This window comes from Gopherus evgoodei, unplaced genomic scaffold, assembly GCF_007399415.2.
Source record: "Gopherus evgoodei ecotype Sinaloan lineage unplaced genomic scaffold, rGopEvg1_v1.p scaffold_73_arrow_ctg1, whole genome shotgun sequence".
NCBI lineage: Eukaryota > Metazoa > Chordata > Testudines > Testudinidae > Gopherus > Gopherus evgoodei.
Window position 1 is genome coordinate 76634 of NW_022060094.1, and position 22143 is coordinate 98776.

At 43.2% G+C, this 22143-nt stretch overlaps 2 protein-coding genes and 1 pseudogene across 2 annotated transcripts; 1 reads left to right on the plus strand and 2 right to left on the minus strand.

Moving 5' to 3' along the window:
• The first annotated feature begins 3205 nt into the window (after positions 1–3205).
• LOC115643845 lies at positions 3206–5629 on the plus strand (annotated as a pseudogene).
• Positions 5630–6485: 856 nt separating this feature from the next.
• Positions 6486–8126, minus strand: LOC115643842 (olfactory receptor 14A16-like). The gene has a single exon (XM_030547847.1). It carries the CDS (start codon positions 7480–7482, stop codon positions 6562–6564), a length of 921 nt encoding a protein of 306 aa, XP_030403707.1. The 5' UTR covers positions 7483–8126; the 3' UTR covers positions 6486–6561.
• Positions 8127–13786: 5660 nt separating this feature from the next.
• On the minus strand, positions 13787–14374 carry LOC115643846 (olfactory receptor 14A16-like). Its single transcript, XM_030547848.1, has one exon. The coding sequence runs from the start codon at positions 14372–14374 to the stop codon at positions 13787–13789; it is 588 nt and encodes a 195-aa protein (XP_030403708.1).
• Positions 14375–22143: the final 7769 nt, after the last annotated feature.

Here is a 22143-nt window from a genome sequence, read left to right on the forward strand (position 1 = left end):
GGTTTTTGTTTTCTTAATGAAAAGTCAAAAATTGTCCACAGAAAGCAGACACTTACCACAAAGGGTTTAGTTTAATTGAAAACCCATTTTTTTGTCAAAAAACATTTTTGATAGAAATATTTGGATTAGCCTTAAAAATAAGGAAAGAAAAAAAAGTAATAGCAGTGAGTGGGTGAGATTCTGTGGCTTGCATTGTGCAGGAAGTCAGACTAGATGACCATAATGGTCCCTTCTGACCTTAAGTCTATGAGTCTAAAAGAAAGAGAAGTAAAATTAAAATAAAGGAAAAGAGAAAAGCAATAAAGGAAAGAAGAGCGTGAAAAGGAAACGAGAGAAATGAAGAAAGAGAATAAAAAGGAAAGGAGAAAAATGTAGGAACCAAAAAAAAAAAAAGAAGAAAAGAAAAAACAAAAAAGAGTTAAAGAAGATTTATGAAAGAAAAGAAAGGAGAGAAAGGAGAAAGGGAAAATGAAAATATAAGAAAAGAAGTTATCGAAAAGGAGGTAAAAGATATTTAAAAAAGGAAAGAGAAGAGGGAAAAGAAAAACAAGAAAAAGAAATAAATAAACAGAAAGAGGAGCAGAACAGCTCCTCATGTTAGTCTAGATCTGTGATGTTAGGAAGATACCATAAGGCCAAACCGGCTACACACAGATTGAGCCCTGTGCCTCAGTCATCACCGACTACTGTAAAACAAATTCTTGTAGAGTAATTTTTTAAATTCTAGTCCCTGCTCTTTTGGATTAAATACTAAAGTAGTTTATTCTGAACTTCTTCAAAGACTGAAAAGTAATAATCATTCTGATTTTTCCCTTCATGTCAAGCCGTGAGAAGCCCTCAAACAGCACCTGCAACATCAGGGTCTTTTGACTTGTCCAGAGGGTATTGTCATATTTAAGCGAATTGTACTTTCATATGTTGATTCTATTTCTTCTGGTCTCACAATCTACTTGCCATTCTCTGTGAAGTAGGTCTGCCTCAACTGGGTGAGGCTGATTAGTTTTAATGATCATAGGTACCCCAGGGGATCCACTCACTGGAGAAACCCAGAACCACTTTTTTAGATGTACATGGAAAGATATAAAATCATGACACTTTCCAATAAATTTTAACTAGGTTATCATCTGTGAACCCAACTACTGGTACCTTTCAGAATGTTTTAGCCTTTGCCCATATGTCATAGACTCACTTGTGATGGCAGAGACCTTTAATGTGCAATTTAATTCATTTCATGTGCCTCCTACCATATAATTATTGTGTTCTTTACACTTCTTTGGTACGCAGCATAGTCCAGTGGGTTATGCACTGGTCTGGGAAACAGGAGATGCTCACTTCTAATTATATGTATTCCATTTGCTCAGGGCAGGTCCTTTGGCACTAAGACCCAGATCCAGAAAAGCATTTAGGTGCCTAACTACTGCTGTGAGAATTGGGCCCATCATTTTTGCCTGCTTGGGAATTAACTATGGAAAATTCACTAATAAATGTTATACAGGTTAATTCCCAACCACTGCTTCAAATGAAATAGGATTGGAGGGACTTTAACAATAACAGCTCCAGCCCATCTCAACTAATTTCTTCACTTTCCCTCCAAAGGATAGTTTTTACCATCTTTGATGCCATCTAAGAGACAGAAAGATGAGTGTAGTTGGTTTTTTTTTCCTTTCTAAAACTCTCTTCAGCTAAAGGGACAGGGAGCAAGGGAGGTTGTTAACATGAAAACCTTATTTAATACCTTACCTTTCAAATGCTTTAACTGTGCTTTCTTCTTTTCTTTATCTTTAATAAAAGGTTAAAAGGATTTTAATGGTGTGTTTGCCATGGGATTAAGCAGGCTGAGGCCTGTGTATCAAACCCTGAACCTTGTTTAACATTGTTTGATGTTGGACAGTGACAGGGTTATGGTAACACCTTTGACTTTTTGGGCCCACATATTCCATCTTAATTAATACAACACTAGTACTTTAGACACCTACGTTCAAAATTTAGGCAGCACTGAGATCCTCAAAGCCCCCACTTAGCTGTTGCCTAACCCTGTCAGTACCTTAATTCACTCAATGCCTAAAAAAGTTTTGCTGCAAAAGTCCCCTAAGTTCTTATGTTTCTGCTTCTAGGAATGCACACTGCTACCTCACTTGAGATGCCTTGTTGCCTCTCAAGTCTGAGTCCCAGCCGAATTCTCAAACCAGGTGAACATAGGCATTGCTGCACTTCTTTCTCCTGTGGAACTTGAACTGGTAGATGGGTTCTGAGCATGCCGAAATCCACACAAAACAGTGGAGGGAGGAAGGAGGATTTCCCTCATAAATAGGCTAGGAGGGATTCAATTTTTATTGGTGGATATTAATAAATGTCGATTTCACCAAACACCCACAAACCAATGAAAAAATATTGCCATCGATAATCAAAACTGACAGATAGACAAAGTAAGAAAAATGCTACCTGAGAACTGATTACAGTTTGATTTAAGGACACTTACTTTGTATATTTTCACATGTGATGTTGACAATGTGTATTATAACATCTTGTATAGCTTTAACTTTTTGAAAGTCAGCATCTACTGTCATTAAATAATTATTGTATGATCCCCTCCACCATAATTTCCTGCAACTGTGAAAATTTAAAAAGATAAACATTGTGGTGATGGGGGGGGAGCTTAAAACCACTGATTCTGAAAAACTCTAAAATCGTAAATCAATAAAAATTGGGGGAGGGGGGCTTAAAAATAAACATCAATAATATTGCTCAAAATTACTCTTTTTTAAGAAATCAATTCTGCCAACTCGACTCATAACTTGTAACTCAGGGTAACGACACACATGGGGGATGAGGGATCCTATGTTACTAACCTCTTGTTTCTGGTTTTCACTGGGTGGCCAAGGCCCAGATCCACAAACAGACTAAGGCATTGCAATGTGTGGCAACACCTAATTTTAGGACACCAAGACAGCCAATGGAATCCACAAGTCCTGATTAGGCACCCAGGATCCCTATACAATGAATGGGAAGACACAGGAACCGAAGAATGGGATCCACAAAAGCCATCTTGCTAGGCAGGGAGATGCTTAAATTAGCCAAAGCCAGATGCTGATGAGAGGGATGTATCCTAAGTCTGCCCCTCTCAGGGAGTTCACCTCCTAAATCTGGGCTGGAGGTAAGCACCTATGTCATTTTTTGCAAGACATGCCCCAGGGGAGAAGGAGCAATGCTTTATAGTTTTAGCCCACTTGTTAGGACACTCACCTGGGATGTTAGAGACCCGGAGAGGAAATCTGAACCAGGGCATCTCACATCCCAGGTGAGCACCCTAACAATTGAGCTAAAGGTCCCCTGCTGTCCCCTTTGTGGAGTTGGGCTACTTCAGAACACTCCTACTGGATCAGACTCTGCAAGTGAGATAGGCTAAGAATTGCCACTATGAATGACAATGAATAATCATTGGGCCAGGGACAAGATCATGAGGATGACTCTAAAGCCTAGTGTTTTGAGCATTCACCTAGGATGTAGAAGAGCTAAGTTCATGTCTCTGTTTATTATTTATACATAGTGGAGCAGCTTCAACATCAAAGACTGAGAAAGAGCCCTACACCAAACCATCCCATAATCCAAAGATTAGGGCTCTCTTTTATAGTGTGGAAGACCCAACTTCACGGATCTTCTCCACATGAGGTACGGGGGGAACTGTAGGGTTTTCTACAGCACATTGTGGCCAACATACTTGGGTCAGATCAAACCTTTATTTGAATCAAAAGCATTTCTTGAGGTTAACAGCCACTGTTAAAGCAGTTGATAGTAACAGATAGGCAGAAAAAGGTTAGGACCAGTTACCTCTCTGAGGAAACTGAGTCAGGAACTCTGGGTGGAGAATTGGTTCTGGGCCATGGGAGGGGGAATTTCAGAGAACAGGGCCCAGGAGCATTTGTGAGGTGGAGGGTTGTGAGAGGGGAGGAAGGGGATTAGGGGCTGGGGGTTTTGTTTGGAGGTTTGAGCTATGTGAGGCAGAGAGAAGAAGACACCCAGGGACTAGAGTAAGAACATTCAGGGGTTGAGGATGTGGCAGAGGTTGGAGTCAAAGGGCCTGAATCTCCTCTCTCTGAAACCAAACATACACCACTGTAACACCATGGACTTACCTTGAGATGAATGACTGGGAAATCAGCCCTATTGACTCCAGTGGAGTTATTCCTGATTTACACCAGGATGAGTGAGAGGGAAATCAGTTGACTGCAGTGAAGTATTTCTAACTTTTCTTACCGTTGGTACATTTGGGTGCTGATTTATTGTGCACGGCAAGAGATCAAACCGGGGCTCAGATCCTCACACCAGGGACTCCAAAGCTCGGTAGAGTTCAGTCCACCTACTCGCCCTCGGGGGAAATAAAGTGGCAGCGTTATCAACCACAGTGTTTAGTTCTCAGTTAGGCGCATCAGCCTTTGAAGTGGTTGGAGTCACGCCAAACGGATTGCACTGTGAATGTGCATGGCAAAAGGAGGAGCTGGTTCAAAGCTGTTTCTGACTCACTCAGCCCCATAGCTGCTGAAAGGAGAATGTTCTAGCCAAGAAACCTAGGCTGGAGGACTTCCTATCAGAGGAATACCATCTCCTTTTATGGCTGCCTGGCTCAGTCTTACTTCTATTTCCTGCTGGGCATTTCAGAGAATGTCTGGTTGGCCATGATGTCCTGTGATCAATATGTGTCCATATGTTACCCACTGAGCTATAGCACTATCATGAATAGAAAGGTCTGCATCTGGTTGGTGATGGGATCATGGATGCGGGGATTCTTCTCCATCTTGGTCCCTACCATAATCAAACTTGAATTGCCCTGCTGTGGCCTCAACATCATCAACCATTTCTTCTGCTACCATCCCACTTTTTATACCTCACCTGTGCAGTTATCCGGCTGGTGAAATTAATCAACTTCATCATCTCGCTGTCTGTGTAGCTAGACTCCCTGCTGCTGCTGGTCATCTCCTACATGTATATTATCCGCACCATCATCTGTATCCCATCTACCAAGGGCAGGGAGCAAGCTATCTCCACCTGTGCATCTCATTTCACTGTGGTTACCATTGGCTACAGCACCTCCATTTTCATCTACATCAGGCCTTCACAAGTCCCCTCTTTGTAGGCTTGTCCCCTGTCTGGTACTGAGTGAAAACCAGATGTGGTTTTGTCCAGTATCATGGACTAGGGAGGCATGCATGGTCACACCGGTGGATGGGGCCACAGCTTTCCAAGAAGTACTAGAATGTCCGGTATTCTAGGAATGCATCAGTGGCCAACCTAGTTGAGGGCAGAGTTGGGCAACATTTTTCCAAGCCATTGGCAGATTGTTTAACTCAGCTAAAAACATAGCAGCATCTGTCAATGGCAGGGAAATGATTGAAATACACCCAGAAAATCATGGCAGATTATCCGCACCACATGCTGGAGAGGAAAGCGAACCCCCCCAAGGTCCCTGTCAATCTAACCGAGGGAAAAATTCCTTCCTGACCACCACATGATGATCAGTTAGATGCTGATCATGTTGGCATGAACCAGCCAGCCAACCACACAAGAGAGAGAGAGATAATGTTCAGTGCCACCTCAGAGCCCTGGCACATTCCACCCAATGCTTCAGAGATTAAAAAAAAAAACCTCCCAGAATACACTGGGTTGGAGGGAAGAATCCCTTCCTGATAAGACATATGCTGCAAGTGGAACCCAGTGTTGCTGAGCCCTACCCTCCACCATCACAAGCAGACCCGTCATACAATCTCAGTCAGACATATGTCCAGCTCTCTCTTAAAATGAATGTGGTCACTTGCCCGCTACAACTTCTATTTGGAGGCTGCTCCAGAACCTCGCCTCACTGGTGGATAGAAACCTTCCTGTAATTTCTAGCCAGTCTCTTCATCACTCACACAACCAAATGTACATGAAAGACAGGATGATACAGTCTGGCTCTTTGTCCCCCTTGAATGGTTAGGCCACAAATGGTGGTTTATAAGACAGTGGGCCCAGTTGCCAGCTGATGGGAATGGATATACAGTTCCATTGGAAGCAGTAGCTCAGATCCACAGATGCTGAAAATTTCTTTAGTGCCACCAGAGTCACTGGAATTACACGGATGTGTTGAGGATCAACCCCAAATGTCTTCTCTCATCTACCCCAGTGTTACACCAGTCTGACTCCTCAGGTTCCAGTGAAGCCACTCCTGATTTATACACACAAGCAAGACAACTCCAATCATTGTTTTCAGTGACCATGGAACACATGCAAGTGGCTGAGCAGTTTAACGGGTATTGTTTTCACACACAATGAAAGTCTGATTCCTTTTGCGCACACAATTTACACCCATTTAACCTCACAACTGGACCAGATTTTCCACTAGTGAAAATCACCCCAGCAGCAGTGATATCAGTGGAGTTAATCTGGATTTGCATTGGTGCAACTGAGATCAGAATCAGACCTGGTTGTGTGCAAGCTGTTTGGTCATGGAAATAACCTACATTAATGAACAAATACTACATAAGCAAACTTTTATTAGATAAAGACAGAAAATTAATTCTTGGTGAATTACCTACACCCAGTCAGTCTCCTCAGGGCAGCTTTTATCTCCTTGTTCCTCATGCTGTAGATAATTGGATTCATGATTGGTTGCAATACAGAATAAAGAATAGCCATCACAAGATCCAGAGCAGATGGGGAGCTGGAGGTGGGTTTCAGGTAGGCAAAAACGCCAGTGCAAACAAACAAGGAGACCACAGTGAGGTGAGGAAGGCAGGTGGAAAAGGCTTTATGCCGGCCTTGCTCAAAGGGGATTCTCAACACTGATTTGAAGATCTGAACATACGACACAGTGATAAAAATAAAGCAGCCTAAGACGAAACATATACTAAAGGCAATAACCCCAACTTCACTCATATATGAGTCAGAGCAGGTGAGCCTGAGTAGCTGGGGGATCTCACAGAAGAACTGATCCACCATGTTGCCTCCACAGAAGTTCAATGCAAACATGTTCCCAGTGTGTAGCATAGAGTAGAGAATCCCACTGATCCAGGCACCAACTGCCATTTGGACACAAGCTCTGCTGTTCATCATTGTCTCATAGTGCAGTGGTTGGCAGATGGTGACATATCGGTCATACGCCATGACGGTAAGAAGGGTATAATCTGCTACCAGCAAGAAGATGAGGAAAAAGACTTGAGTAACACATCCAGCATAGGAAATGGACTTGGTGTTCATGAGGGAATTGGCCATGGATTTGGGGATGGTGACAGAGATGGAGCCAAGGTCTACAATGGACAGATTCAAAAGGAAGAAGTACATGGGGGTGTGAAGGTTGTGGTCAAAGACTATAACCATGAAGTTGAGAAGATTCCCCACCAGGGCTGTCAGGTAAATCACTAGAAACACCACAAAGTGCAAAATCTGCAGCTCCCAAACTTCAGAGAATCCCAGCAGAAGGAACTCAGTCACGGTGGTTCGGTTGGACATTTTCTTTCTCAGGATGGGGAAAACAGCCCCACTGACTCCAGTGGAGTTACTCCTGATTTACACTGGGGTGAGAGAAAGTAGAATCAGCTCAATGGACTCCAGTGCAGTTACTCCTAATTTACATGAGGGTGATGGAGAGAAAAATTAGGAACAATTGCTTTCAAGGTGTTTGTATACCTCTGTCACTCAGATGTGGGCGAACTACAGATAACAATGTATAAATGTTACTACCCTCAGTTTATTGAGGGGCATTGGGGGTCTGGCTGGCCATATTCTGCTGTCAGGGGCACTGCTGCAAATGTGAGTAATTTCATTGCATGCCATGGAATTACTCCCACTTTATACTCCTCTAACCTGGAGCAGCATTTCACATGGAGGTGACCCAACCCAGTCATAATTACACAGTAAACTCGAGTTAGGAATACAGCCCAGGAGCTCTTATGCTCTACCCACTGTTCTAGCCAGATTTCCACTCTCGCTGTGAGAGACAGACGTTCTGGTTCCCTTCTGCTTCTCTAACCACTCAACTAAACTCCCTCCCAGAGCTTGGAAAAGAACCCAGGAGTCCTGACTCCCAGTTCGCTCCCTGTACTAACCCAGTAAATCCAACACCCCTCCCGGAGCTGAAAATCCTGGCCAGGAGTTCTGGCTCTACCCACTGGACTCAACTCGCTCCCAGAGCTGGGAACAAAAGTGACTGTAATGACTCCCAGTTCCCTCCTCTAACGACTTCATCAGACTGTATCTCATCCTCTGTCCCAGTGACTCTCCATTGCCATCAGCAAAGACTGCTGCGAGTGACAATAGAGAGTCATTGGGCTAACAAACGCTAGTGAGACTGATTCTCCAGCGTGGTACTTGGGGCACTCACCTGTTGTCTGGAAGAGTTTAAGTCCCTGCTCCAGTGACTAATTATTTATAAAAAGTGGAGCAGCTTCAACAGGAGAGACTGAGACAGTCTGATTTCAGAACAGGCCATAGCCTAGCGCAGGGGTCAGCAGCTTTCAGAAGTGCTGTGCTAAGCCTTCATTTATTCACCCTAATTTAAGATTTCGCATGCCAGTAATACATTTTAACGTTTTTAGAAGGTCTCTTTCTATGTCTGTAATATATAACTAAACTATTGCTGTATGTAAAGTAAATAGGGTTTTCAAATTTTTTAAGAAGCTTCATTTAAAATTAAATTAAAATGCAGAGCTCCCTGGACCGGTGGCCAGGACCCCCTGAAAATCAGTTTGCGTGCCACCTTTGGCACGCATGCCAGTAGGTTGCCTACCCCTGGCCTAGTGGCTCAGTTACCCTCCTGTAAAGTGGGAATTCAAACCCCTTCTCCTCATCAGTCAGACAGAGGGATTGAACCTGAGTTTGTCACAAGCCAGCAGAGTGCCCTAACCACTCAGCTTCAAGTTGTGAGGGATACCCATCCCAGAGTCCTTATGAGAGACAGAAATAGAACCCCTAGATCTGGTTCCTGTCCTCTACACACTGGACTGAATTTCCACACAAAGCCACACATAAAACTCAGGATGCTTGGGTTTGTTTCTTTTACCAACTAGCCCCCAACCCCTTTCCAGGGCTGGGGATAGAACCCAAGAATCCTGGCTCCTAGTCACCGCTACTCTAACCCACTTGATTCAACTTCCCTTGCAGCCTTTAAATAGACAGAAGTAAAAATAAACTGAGAACTAGACACAAATTGATGATAGATAGGTGGATAGATAGATAGATTGATAGATCAACCAACTAATAGAGAGACACAATTAAGAAAAGAACAGATATAGAAAGTGTGAGAGAAATACAGAACTAACAAAAACTAATAGGTAGAGAAGTATAAAACTAATTGAGAGAGAAAAGCACAAACAGACAGACAAACAGCGATAACAACAAACTAATATATACAGAGAGAAAAGTAGCAGTGAGCTGATAGTGTTTGTCACAATTTGTGGACTACTTTAATGTAAACTCCTTAATCCATTCTAAAACAATGTGTCTCAATTTATAAAATTTCCCCACTCCCAATAGAAGGAAACTGAGGCACAGATATTCTGCCCTCTCTTTCTGAAGGTAAATTCTTTGGACTGCCTGAGTTTCCAATGCCTAAATTGAGCTAAGAGTGAAACAATGAAAAAAAAATCTGTTATCACTTACAATTTTGTCCTTAGAGTGCCACTGTGTAACTCCCAAATATATTTAATTGCAAGAGCAAACTTATGGTGCTAGTCAATATGGAATCCTCTCAGACTGAGATGTCTTTTCTCCTCCAGCTACACACTGCAATTGGTATCCCCCTCTCTCTGTAGCCCCATACACACTGCTCTAGCCACCAATTTCTCTATCTAATGGCCTTATCACTGTACTATGAAGGGCTGTTCCCTAACCACACTGAGGCTGAGCTGCTGGAAGTACACTGAGATCTGTGCTGTCTGCAGATGAGCTGTGTGTCAAAAAGGCTGGTGCTGCAGGAAGGTGATTTATCCATGTCTGTTTTCTAAGGGCTTGTGAGACTCACTGCCTGGAGCCCTCAACAGCCCAGAGGCAACAATTAATTTCTCTTGTCCTCTACTTCCCCGAAGAGTTTCCAGAAACTAAAATAATCACAAGTACAATGAGGCAGCAGGGTCTAGAGGAAAGATTGTGAGGCAAACACTGCGGGCACACAGGACTGTACTCCAGATGTCTGTCATCAATTCCTCACCCTGCTGTTGACCTGCTGTGTTTCCTTGGGAAAGTCCTTCTCTGGGGCTCATAGACTCATAGATTCTAGGGTCAGAAGGGATCAATGTGATCATCTAGTCCGACCTCCTGCACAAAGCAGGCCACAGAACCCTACCCATCCACTTCTATAACAAACCCCTAACCTATGTCTGAGTTCAAAAATTGAAGTCTTGAAATTGTGTTTTGAAGACCTCAAGCTGCAGAGAATCCACCAGCAAGTGACCCATGCCCCACGCTGCAGAGGAAGGCGAAAAACCTCCAGGGCCTCTGCCAATCTGCCCCAGAGGAAAATTCCCTCCCGCCGCAAATATGGCTATCAGTTAACCCTGAGCAAGTGGGCAAGACTCACCAGCCAGCACTCAGAAAAGAATTCTCTGCAGTAACTCAGATCCCATCCCGTCCAACATCCCATCACAGACCACTGGGCATACTTATCTGCTGATAATCAAAGATCAATTGCCAAAATTAGGCTATCCCATCATACCATCCCTTCCATAAACTTATTAAGCTTAATCTTAAAGCCAGATATGTCTTTTGCCCCCACTACTCCCCTTGGAAGGCTGTTCCAGAACTTTACTCTTCTAATGGTTAGAAACCTTCATCTAATTTCAAGTCTAAACTTCCTAGGGCTGTCTTTTCCCTTCTACCCTTTGCCTGTCCCTGGGATGGAGATTGTGTCTTACCTAATATAACACTGGTCTACAATTTTTGAGAAGTTGTCTGCTTCAGAGATAAAATGTGCTATTTATTATGTATTTTGATGTGCTGAATTCAAATATGACAATTAAAACAACTGATTGGCTACTGTTTCTAAGATGTTTAAGTTTTTACATTTTATGTCTATATATATGGTGTAGATAGTAGAGTTTTAATCATAAATTGTAAACCTAGATCTTTTCATGTGTTTATGGTTGCTTTACATGATAATATTTCACCTGTCCTGTTTATGTAACACTTTAAAAATCAGCAAAAAGGTTATATAAATAAAATTTATTATGAAACAAAAGGCAAAAAAATATTATGTACATAGGTTAGTCCTATTCAGTGTCTACTCGGAGCTTCTTGGCTTGTCTCTTGTATTCATTAAATGGAGCATCTTTTGTCACTGTCCAGAAATAGTCTGCAAGCATTGATGGGCTCCATTTGCCCTGATAGTCTGCCAGGAGATTCCACTGCTGTAGTATGGAGCCCAACAGCTCTGCCTTACTCTTGGGTACTTCCAAATCCCTGACAAGGTCATTCAGTTCACCTTGTGTTACAAGGTGTGGTTCAGAGGAGGAGGATGGGAGAAAATGTGAGTCCTGTGACATTGATGGTTCAGACCAGAAGTTTCATCCTCTTCCTCGTCTAACTCAAGTGAGAATGATTCTGGTGCATCAGGAACCGGCAGTCCTTCTCCGTGGGGTACTGGGCGTATAGCTGATGGAATGTTTGGATAATGCACAGGCCACTTTTTCTTCTTTGACACACCTTTCCCAACTGGAGGCACCATGCAGAAGTAACAATTGCTGGGAGGATCTGTTGGCTCTCTCCAAATCCTTGGCACTGCAAAAGGCATAGATTTCCTTTTCCTTTTCAACCACTGGCCAAGATTTGTTTCACAAGTGTTGCAACATATGTGTGGGGCTCACCTCTTGTCCTGATCTCGAATTTTGCAGCCAAAAGAAAGGTGATAGGCTTTCTTAGTCATAGTGGTTATACTGCTCTTTTGTGATGCAAAAGCCACTTCACCACAAACATAACAGAAGTTATCTGCACTCTTCACATAAGTATGAGGCATCTCTGCTCACTTTGGCTAAACAGAAATGGGTCCCTTTGCAAAATCAAACACTGACAAATAAGAGAGCACGACATTGTATGATTTCTAGAGCTGATATAGGGCAATTTGTTCAGCAGAGTGATGTAAGCTTCGTTATGATTGCATCATCCATGACTTCTAGGAATAACATGATGCAATTCATATCATGTATGATGCAATACCAGCTTCAGATTGTATCATTCATTGTTTTGCCTAAAAAGCAAGTACTGTCCAAACCCAGTCATCGATTTATTCATAGATCCAGTCAAAGATGTATTTTAGTCATTTCTGGTTTAAATTGAGATCCCTTCCCTTTATAACTCACTTATCCTCCGCCATTCCCAAGTCAAGGATCGTATATACTGACCCAATAGGATATCTTGAAAACTAGAGCCAATCAGCAATTTTAAACATCATTTTTGTTCTCAGTGACCCAGAATTAGTAAAGTTGGACTACATTTATTTCAGAAGTATTTTGGCTGTAGAGCAATGTAATTGGCCTCTCATACCAGGTTCAACTCTCAGACAATTAATTAATTAATTAATTATTAAAAAGCTATGGTCTAAGGTGTCCTGAGATTTGATCCCAACTATTCCTCTGACTCTGTTCAGTCCCTTCACCACTCCATTCCTCAGTTGTCATCCCTACAATGGGGATAAGAGTTACAACTTGGAGTAGCTGTAATAGTTGGAACAGTTACAACATCTACCAATGTGATATATGCCATCATGTACCAGCAATGCCCCTCTGCCATGTACATTGGCCGATCCAGACATTCTCTAAGTAAAAGAATAAATGGACCCCAATAAAAAAGAAAAAAAAACCTTCCAGAATACACTGGAGGACGAGAAATCCCTTCCTGACCCCTGCAAGTGGCCAGACAGAACCCCGAAGAACGAGCTTTTAGGGACTTAAGACATACACCGCAAGTGACCCAAAGGGTTGCTGAGTCCTGCCCCCCAGCATCACAAGCGACTCAGTCATACTATCCCACTCAGTCATACAATTGCACTCTGACATGCGTCCAGGTCGCTCTTAAAAGTAATTCAGTCATTTGCCGTCCACAACTGCTATTGGGAGGCTGCTCCAGAAGTTTGTCCTACTGGTAGTTAGAAACCTCCCCATAATTTCTAGCCAGTCTCTCCATCTCTCACACCTGAATGTGCATGTGAGCCAGGCTAACACAGTCTGGCTTCTAGTCCCCCTCTAGTGGTTAGGCCACAAATGGTGGTTTATAAGACAGTGGACCCAGTCCCCAGCTGGTGGCAATGGAGATACAGCTCCATTGGAGGCAGTAGCTCAGTTCCAAAGATGCTGCAAATTGATTTAGTGCCACCAAAGTCAATGGAACTACACTGATGTGCTGAATATCAAACCCAAATGTTTTCTCGACTACCTCAGACTTACTCCAGTCTGACTCCTTTGGTTCCAATAAAGCCACTCCCGATTTATACACACAAGCAGGACAACTCCAGTCATTGTTTTCACTGGCCATGGGATGGATGCAAGTGACCAAGCAGTATAACAGGCATTGTTTTGGTACGAAACGAAAGGCTCTTTCCACTCACGCACATACTTTACACCCATTTAACTCTACATCTTGGCCAGATTTTCTGCTAGTGCAAATCACCCCAGCAGCAGTGACATCAGCGGAGTTAATCTAGATTTGCATTGGTGCAACTGAGATCAGTATCAGACCTGGTTGTGTGCAAGCTGTTTGGTCATGGAAATAAGCTACATAAATGAACAAATACTACATAAGCAAACTTTTATTAGATAAAGACAGAAAATTAATTCTTAGTGAATTGCCTACACCCAGTCAGCCTCCTCAGGGCAGCTTTGATCTCCTTGTTCCTCATGCTGTAGATAATTGGATTCATGATAGGTGGCAATACAGAATAGAGAACAGCCATCACAAGATCCAGAGCAGATGGGGAGTTGGAGGTGGGTTTCAGGTAGGCAAAGACACCAGTGCAAACAAATGAGATCACAGTGAGATGAGGAAGGCAGGTGGATAGGGCTTTATGTCGAGCCTGTTCAGAGGGGATTCTCAACACTGATTTAAAGATCTGAACATACGACACAGTGATAAAAATAAAACAGCCTGAGACTAAACACGAACTAAAAACAAGAACCCCAACTTCACTAAGATATGAGTTGGAGCAGGCGAGCTTGAGTAGCTGGGGGATCTCACAGAAGAACTGATCCACCATGTTGCCTCCACAGAAGGTCAATGCAAACGTGTTCCCAGTGTGCAGTAAAGAGTTGAGAATTCCACCGATCCAGGCACCAGCTATCATTTGGACACAAGCTCTGCTGTTCATCATTGTCTCATAGTGCAGTGGTTGGCAGATGGCGACATATCGGTCATACGCCATGGTGGTAAGAAGGGAAAAATCCGTTCCCACCAAAAAGACGAGAAGTAAGACTTGAGCAATATATCCAGCATAGGAAATGGACTTGGTGTTCATGAAGGAGTTGGCCATGGATTTGGGGACAATGACAGAGATGGAGCCAACGTCTAGGACAGACAGATTCATCAGGAAGAAGTACATGAGTGTGTGAAGGTTGTGGTAGAAGACTATAACCATGAAGATAAGAATATTCCCCACCAGGGCTGTCAGATAAATCACTAGAAACACCACAAAGTGCAAATTCTGCAGCTCCCAAACTTCAGAGAATCCCAGGAGAAGGAACTCAGTCACGGTGGTTCGGCTGGACATTTTCTTTCTCAGGACTTTGTTTGGTGTCTGTGGAGGGAGAGAAGAGAACAAGGGAAAACATTAGATCAGTAAAAATAATTGTCTTTTTGTGAAAACCACCTTAATTTCCTTGAGTCAGACCCTTAGCTTGTGAAGATTGGTGTAATATGGGAATGAGGATGGGGAAAACAGCCCCACTTACTCCAGTGGAGTTACTCCTGATTTACACTGAGGTGAGAGAAAATTGAATCATCTCAATGGTCTCCAGTGCAGTTACTCCTGATTTACACCAGGGTGCTGGAGAGGAGAAATAGAAACAATTACTTTAAGGTATGTGTATACTTCTGTTACCCAGGGGTAGGTGAACTCTGGATAACAGTGTATAAATGTTACTATCCTCAGTTTACCGAGCGGAATTGGGGGTCTGGCTAGCCAGATTCTGCTGTCAGCGTCACTGCTGCAAATGTAGGGTAGTTTCACTGCATGCCATGGAATTACTCCCACTTTATACTGCTCTAAACTGGAGCTGCATCTCATGTGGAGGTGACTCAACCCAGTCATAATTATATGGTAATCTCAAGTTAGGAATACAGCCCAGGAGCTTTGATTCCCCAGCCCCCATTCTAGCCAGATTTCCATGCTCACTGTGAGAGACAGACTTTCTGGCTCCCCTCCTGCATCTCTAACCACTCAACTAAATTCTCTCCCAGAGCTTGGAAGAGTACACAGGAGTCCTGACTCCCAGTTTGCCTCCTGCACTAACTCAGTAAATCCAACACCGCTCCCAGAGCTGAAAATACAGGCCAGGAGTTCTGGCTCTACCCACTGGACTCAGCTCCCTCCCAGAAGTGGGAACAAAAGTGACGTGTCATGACTCCCAGTCCCCTCTTCTAACGACGGCATCAGACTGTATCTCAGCCTCGGTCCCAGTGACTCTCCATTGCCAACAGCAATGACTGCTGCAGGTGACAGTGGAGAATCATTGGGCTAACGAATGCAATTGAGAATTATTCTCCTGCATGGTACTTGTGGCACTCACCTGATGTCTGGAAGAGTTCAAGTCCCTGCTCCAGTAACTATTTAATTGTTCATACAAAGTGGAGTAGCTTCAACAGGAGAAGCTGAGACAGTCTCATTTCAAAACAGGCCATAGCCTAGCGCAGAGGTCGGCAACCTTTAAGAAGTGCTCTGCTGAGTCTTCATTTATTCACTGTAATTTAAGGTTTCGCGTGCCAGTAATATATTTGATCTTTTTCAGGAGGTCTCTTTCTATAAATCTGTAATATAGAACTAACTATTGTTCTATGTAAAGTAAATAAGGCTTTTACATTTTTTAAGAAGCTTCATTTAAAATTAAATTAAAATGCAGAGCCCCCTAGACCAGTGACTAGGACCCAGGCACTGTGAGTGCCCCTGAAAATCAGTTTGCGTGCCACCTTCGGCACACATGTCATAGGTTGCCTACCCCTGGTCTAGTGGCTCAGGTACCCTCCTGTAAAGTGAGAATTCAAACCCCTTCTCCTCATCAATCAGAGAGAGGGATTGAACCTGAGTTTCTCACAAGCTAGTAGAGTGCCCTAACCACTGAGCTCCAAGTTATGAGGGGTGCCTGTCCCACAGTCCTTATAAGAAACAGAAATAGAACCCCCAGATCTGGTTCCTCTCCTCTACACACTGGACTGAATTTCCACCCAAAGCCACACATAACACTCAGGAGGTCTGGCTCTCAATCCCTGCTCCTCTTACCGACTAGTACCCAATCCCTTTCTAGAAGTCCTGTCTCTTACTCACCACTACTCTAACCCACTCGACTCAACTGCCCTTACAGCCTTTTAATAGATAGAAGTAGCAACAAACTGAGAACTAGACACAAATTGATAGATGGATAGATAGATAGATAGATTAACAAACTAATAGAGAGACACAATTAAGAAAAGAACAGATAAAGAGAGTGCGAGAGAAACACAGAACTAACAAAAACTAACAGATAGAGAAGTAAAAACAAACTAACTGAGAGAGAAAAGTACAAAGAGACAAACTGACAGCAATAACAACAAACTAATATATACAGAGAGAAAAGTATCAATTAACTGATAGTGTTTATCACAATTTTTGGACTACTTTGATGTAAACTCCTTAATCCATTCTAAAAACTCTCTGTCAATTTCATCAATTTCCCCACTCTCAATAGAAGGAAACTGAGGCACAGATATTCTGCCCTCTCTTTCTGAAGGTAAATTCTTTGGACTGCCTCAGTTTCCCACGCTCAAATTGAGCTAAGAGTGAAACTATGAAAAAAAATCTGTTGTCACTTACAATTTCATCCTTAAAGTGCCACTGTGTTACTCCCAAATATATTTAATTGCAAGAGCAAACTTATGGTGCCGGTCAATGTGGAATCTTCCCAGACTGAGATGTCTTTTCTCCTCCAGCTACAGACTGCAATTTGTTTCCCCCTCTCTTTCTAGCTCCATACACACTGCTCTATCGACCAATCTCTCTATCTAATGCTTTTTTCACTGTATTACGAGAGGCTGTTCCCCCACTGCACAGAGGCTGAGCTGCTGGAAATACACTGAGATCTGTGCTTTCTGCAGATGAGCTGTGTGTCAAAAAGGCTGATGCTGCAGGAAGTTGATTTATCCATGTCTGTTTTCTAAGGGCTTGTGAGACTCACTCCCTGGAGCCCTCAACAGCCTAGAGGCAACAATTAATTTCTCTTTCCCTCTACTTCCCTGAAGAGTTTCCAGAAAATAAAATAATCAGAATTGCAATAAGGCAGCAGGATCTAGAGGAAAGATTGTGAGGCAAACACTGTGGGCACACAGGACTGTACTCCAGATGTCTGTCATCAATTCCTCGCCCTGCTGCTGACCTGCTGTGTTACCCTGGGTAAGTCTTTTCCTTCCCACCCTTTGCCTGTCCCTGGGGCGGAGACTGTGTCTGTGTCTTACTTAATAAAATGGGCCTCTTATGTCAGGTTCAACTATTAGAAAATTAATTAATTAATAGTAAAAAGCTAAGATCCAAGGTATCCTGAGATCTGATCCCAACTATTCCTCTGACTTTGTTCAGTCTCTTCACCACTCCATTCCTCAGTTGTTATCCCTACAATGGGGATAATAGTTACAACTTGCAGTAGTTGGAATAGTTACAACATCTACTAATGTGATATATGCCATCGTGTGCCAGCAATGTCCCTTTCCCATGTACATTGGCCAAGAAAAAAGTATGTAAAAGAATAAATGAACCCCAATCAGCCATCAAGAATTATAACATTCAAAAACCAGTTGGAGAATACTTCAGTCTCCCTGGTCTTTTGATTATCGACCTAAAAGTCGCAATATTACAGCAACTAAAAAACTTCAAAAACAGACTCCAAAGAGAGACTGCTTAATTGGAATTAATTTGCAAAATGGACACCATTAAATTAGGCTTGAATAAAGACTGGGAGTGGAAGGGTCATTACACAAATAAATCTATTTTCCCATGTTTTTTTCCTCCCCGTCGCCCCCTTCCTCTCAATTTCTTATCAACTGCTCCAAATGGATTGTTACATAGTTAGCAAAATAGACAGAGGATAGATAGATACTTAGATATTTGGATACCTCTTATTCATTGCTCAAAGCATATTCACCTGTAACATCCTAGTTTAAAAACTGCTCTACAACCTTTTTAATGGTTAGTGCCAGCAGTTTGGTTCCACTTTGATTTCGGTGGAGCCCATCTCTCCTGTATAGGCTCCCCCCATCCCAAAAGTTTCCCTAGTTCCTAATTAATGTAAACCTCTCCTCTATACACCATTGTCTCATCCACGCATTGAGACTCTTTAGCTCTTCCTGCCTACCTAGCCCTGCGCGTGGAACTGGGAGCATTTCTGAGAATGCCACCATAGAGGTCCTGGATTTCAGTCTCTTCCCTAGCAGTCTAAATCTGGCTTCCAGGACATCTCTCCTACCCTTCCCTATGTCATTGGTACCTACATGTACCACAACCACCAGCTTCTCCCCAGAACTACATAGAAGTCTGTCTAGATGCGTCAAGAGATCCGCAACCTTCACACCAGGTAGGCAAGTCATCAGACGGTTCTCCCGCCATCAGAAACCCAGTTATCTACGTTTCTAGTGATCGAATTTCCCCGTTCCTAACACTTGTCTTTTCCTAACAACTGGAGTTCCCTTCCCCGGAGAGGTAAACTCAGTGCAAGAGGCAACCCTGACACCATCTAGAAGGATGGTCCCAACTATGGGAAGCAGTAAAAAGTCCTGTACCACCTTATAGACTAACAGACGTTTTGGAGCATGAGCTTTTGTGGGTGAATACCCACTTCGTCTGATGCATGTAGTAGAAATTTTCAGGGGCAGGTATATATATGCAAGCAAGAAGCAAGCTAGAGATAACGAGATTAGTTCAATCAGGGAGGATAAGGCCCTGTTCTAGCAGTTGAGGAGTGAAAACCAAGGCAGGACAAACTGGCTTTGTAGTTGGCAAGCCATTCACAGTCTTTGTTTAATCCTGAGCTGATGGTGTCAAATCTGCAGATGAACTGAAGCTCAGCAGTTTCTATTTGAAATCTGGTCCTGACGTTTTTTTGCTGCAGGATGGCCACCTTAAGATCTGCTTTTGTGTGGCCAGGGAGATTGAAGTGTTCTCCTACAGGTTTTTGTATATGGCCATTTCTAATATCTGATTTGTGTCAATTTATACTTTTCTGTAGAGACTGTCCAGTTTGTTCGATGTACATAGCAGAGAGGCATTGCTGGCATATGATGGCATATATTACATTGGTGGATGTGCAGGTGAATGAACTGGTGATGGTGTGGCTGATCTGGTTAGGTCCTGTGATGATGTCGCTGGTGTAGATATGTGGGCAGAGTTGGCATCGAGGTTTGTTGCATGGATTGGTTCCTGAGCTAGAGTTACTATGGTTTCTTTCAAGAAAGAAACCAAAAGGACTCCACTGGCCATCACATACAGTCCCCAGCTAAAACCCTTCCAACTCATCATCAGGGGTCTATAACCCATCCTGGACAATGATCCCACACTTTCACAGGCCTTGGGTGGCAGGCTAGTCTTCGCCCACAGACAACCTACCAACTTGAAGCATATTCTCACCAGTAACTGCACACCGCACCATAGTAACTCTAGCTCAGACTTACACTGCTATCCCTCTGAAACTATGGGACGGTTTCCCTCTGCACACACATACACATGATGATGCTCACTCACACATCACACAAGCAGGCACACATACACCATCCAACATGCAATCACTCACTCTAACACACCAGCCTAAATACACCAAACACACTCTTTCCCCCACACAAAAACAATCATAGACACACACTCACCAGCTCTCACACATAAACACAACACCTTTATATCCCAGTTTAGATGGGGTACTGTGCATAGTGACTTTACAAAACAAGGAACCAAATGTGAGTTTGACAATGAGAACAAACCAGCTGAGGGCCAAGGCATCAGTTCCCACAAATTCTCTGGGCTGAGAATTGACAATGCACAGAGTGAGTGGGGGTGTCTACAAACCCCTTCCACTACCTGCTCCCATGCACTGAAATGGAAACATGGAAACCCATCAGAAATCTTCAGCTGCAGTCAGTATAGGCCTTGCCAGAGCCCTTGGCATAAGTAATAGTATGAACCAAAACTGCAAAATTAAATAGACCTGACCTTGGCAGAATAGTAACACCCCAGGTATTGACTTACCAAGTAAGTACATTCTTGACTGGAGAGGATGGTACAAGAACACCCAGAGATCTCAAATAACCTCGTAAACAAATTTCCAATGGATGATACAGGAGCACACTGACCCCTCATAAAATAAGGAGGGGAGGACAGGATAATGGATGACGACCTTTTGTTTGACCCAGCAGGTACAAGTTGTAGGGCTGGTAATTAACAACATCTGGGGTGTAATATGTAATTTGTTTCTATCAATGTATAAAAGGAGAAGTCGGGGCGGGGGGCATCTTTATGTTGGATGGGGGCACAAATCCTGTTATGTTGACTGAGCCTTTACCTTGTTGATAGAAGGCTTAATCCTTCACCCACTCACTTCCCTGGTCCATCTTACAGGAACAGAGAGTAAAAATACCCTGAGTCCAAAGGTGCAAACTATTCAATGTTTATTGTGGTTAATTTCCAGCGAGCATGATTCCAGTCTCATTCCTCAGTGTCCCCTTTCCCAGCTCTGACACCACAGAGCCTTGCCTGTGTCCCTGTTCCCATTCTCACCCTTAGCAAAACATGATTCCAAGTCCCCCACCCCATTCCCTGTTCCCATTCTCTCCTTTATTTCCTGATTGACTGCAGACTATCTAGTAAATCTTGAGTTTTGCTTAGCTATACCTTATCCAATCATTTTACTGAAATTTAACTAACCAATCCTGACACACTGTAACATGGTTATTAAACCAAGTATATCCCATCAGCTTAATTGCTTTACACACAACAAAATTAATTATACAGCAGACAGAAACAATCACAGAACCAGACAGAGATTTTACAGAGAAACAATAGGGAAGTGGAGACTACAGTAATAGAACAATACAGAAATGAGGATTTCACATCTCAGCTATTGATAAGTGAGTTCTTGATAGACAGGATGCTATCAAACTAAGTTTCCTTCTACATCTTCTAGGCTCTTTCCTTTCTCTGGAGGTGATAGATAGGATTGCCTTATTTCAATGTGACTAGTTTGGAATGCGAGGATGTGACCATTTGCTTCCCAGCTGCCTCTGCTGCTTAGCCAAAAGCATAGCCTAAAAACAGGGCCTCAGACTGACACAGTAAGAGAAGGTCCTCACACTGGCAAACAGTGATTTGATTCTTTCTTTTATACCTCTATAACTAGTTAAGTGATAAGAATACACCTACATTCTTAAAGTACAGGCCTTTGCGACAGGCCTGACTATCTATATCCTAACACTTGTCATGAGCATACATGTGTTAGTGCTAAATCTGGCAGCAATACTGCACACCAGATATGGTGTTAGAGCAAGAGGTCTTGTCCTCTTGATCTCTTTCAAGTTCACCGGTTCTCCATGTCAGGATAGAGTCTTAAGTCCAAGGCCAGAAGGAATGTCCAGATCACACAGTCTGACTTGCTCTATGACAACACTACCTGGCACCCACAGACCAAACCCAACAACTGAAATTAGACCAAAGAGTCACAGCCCTCAGGAGACTAGACAGTTCTGTGCCACTGGCAGACCGTAGGCGAGACCGAGGGGCACCAATGCCTGAAGGCCCCGCAATGGCAGGGAAATGATTGAGATACACCCAGAAAATCATGGCAAGTGACCCGCACCACACGCTACAGAGGAATGTCAACCCCACCTCCCCCAAGGCCCCTGCCAATCTCACCAGGAGAAAAATTCCCAACCCCCACATAGTGATCAGTTAGAGCATATGGGCAAGACCAA

Coding starts and splice junctions, on each gene's coding strand:
- LOC115643846 (XM_030547848.1), bottom strand. CDS start 14,374: ATGGCGTATGACCGATATGTCGCCATCTGCCAACCACTGCACTATGAG.
- LOC115643842 (XM_030547847.1), bottom strand. CDS start 7,482: ATGTCCAACCGAACCACCGTGACTGAGTTCCTTCTGCTGGGATTCTCT.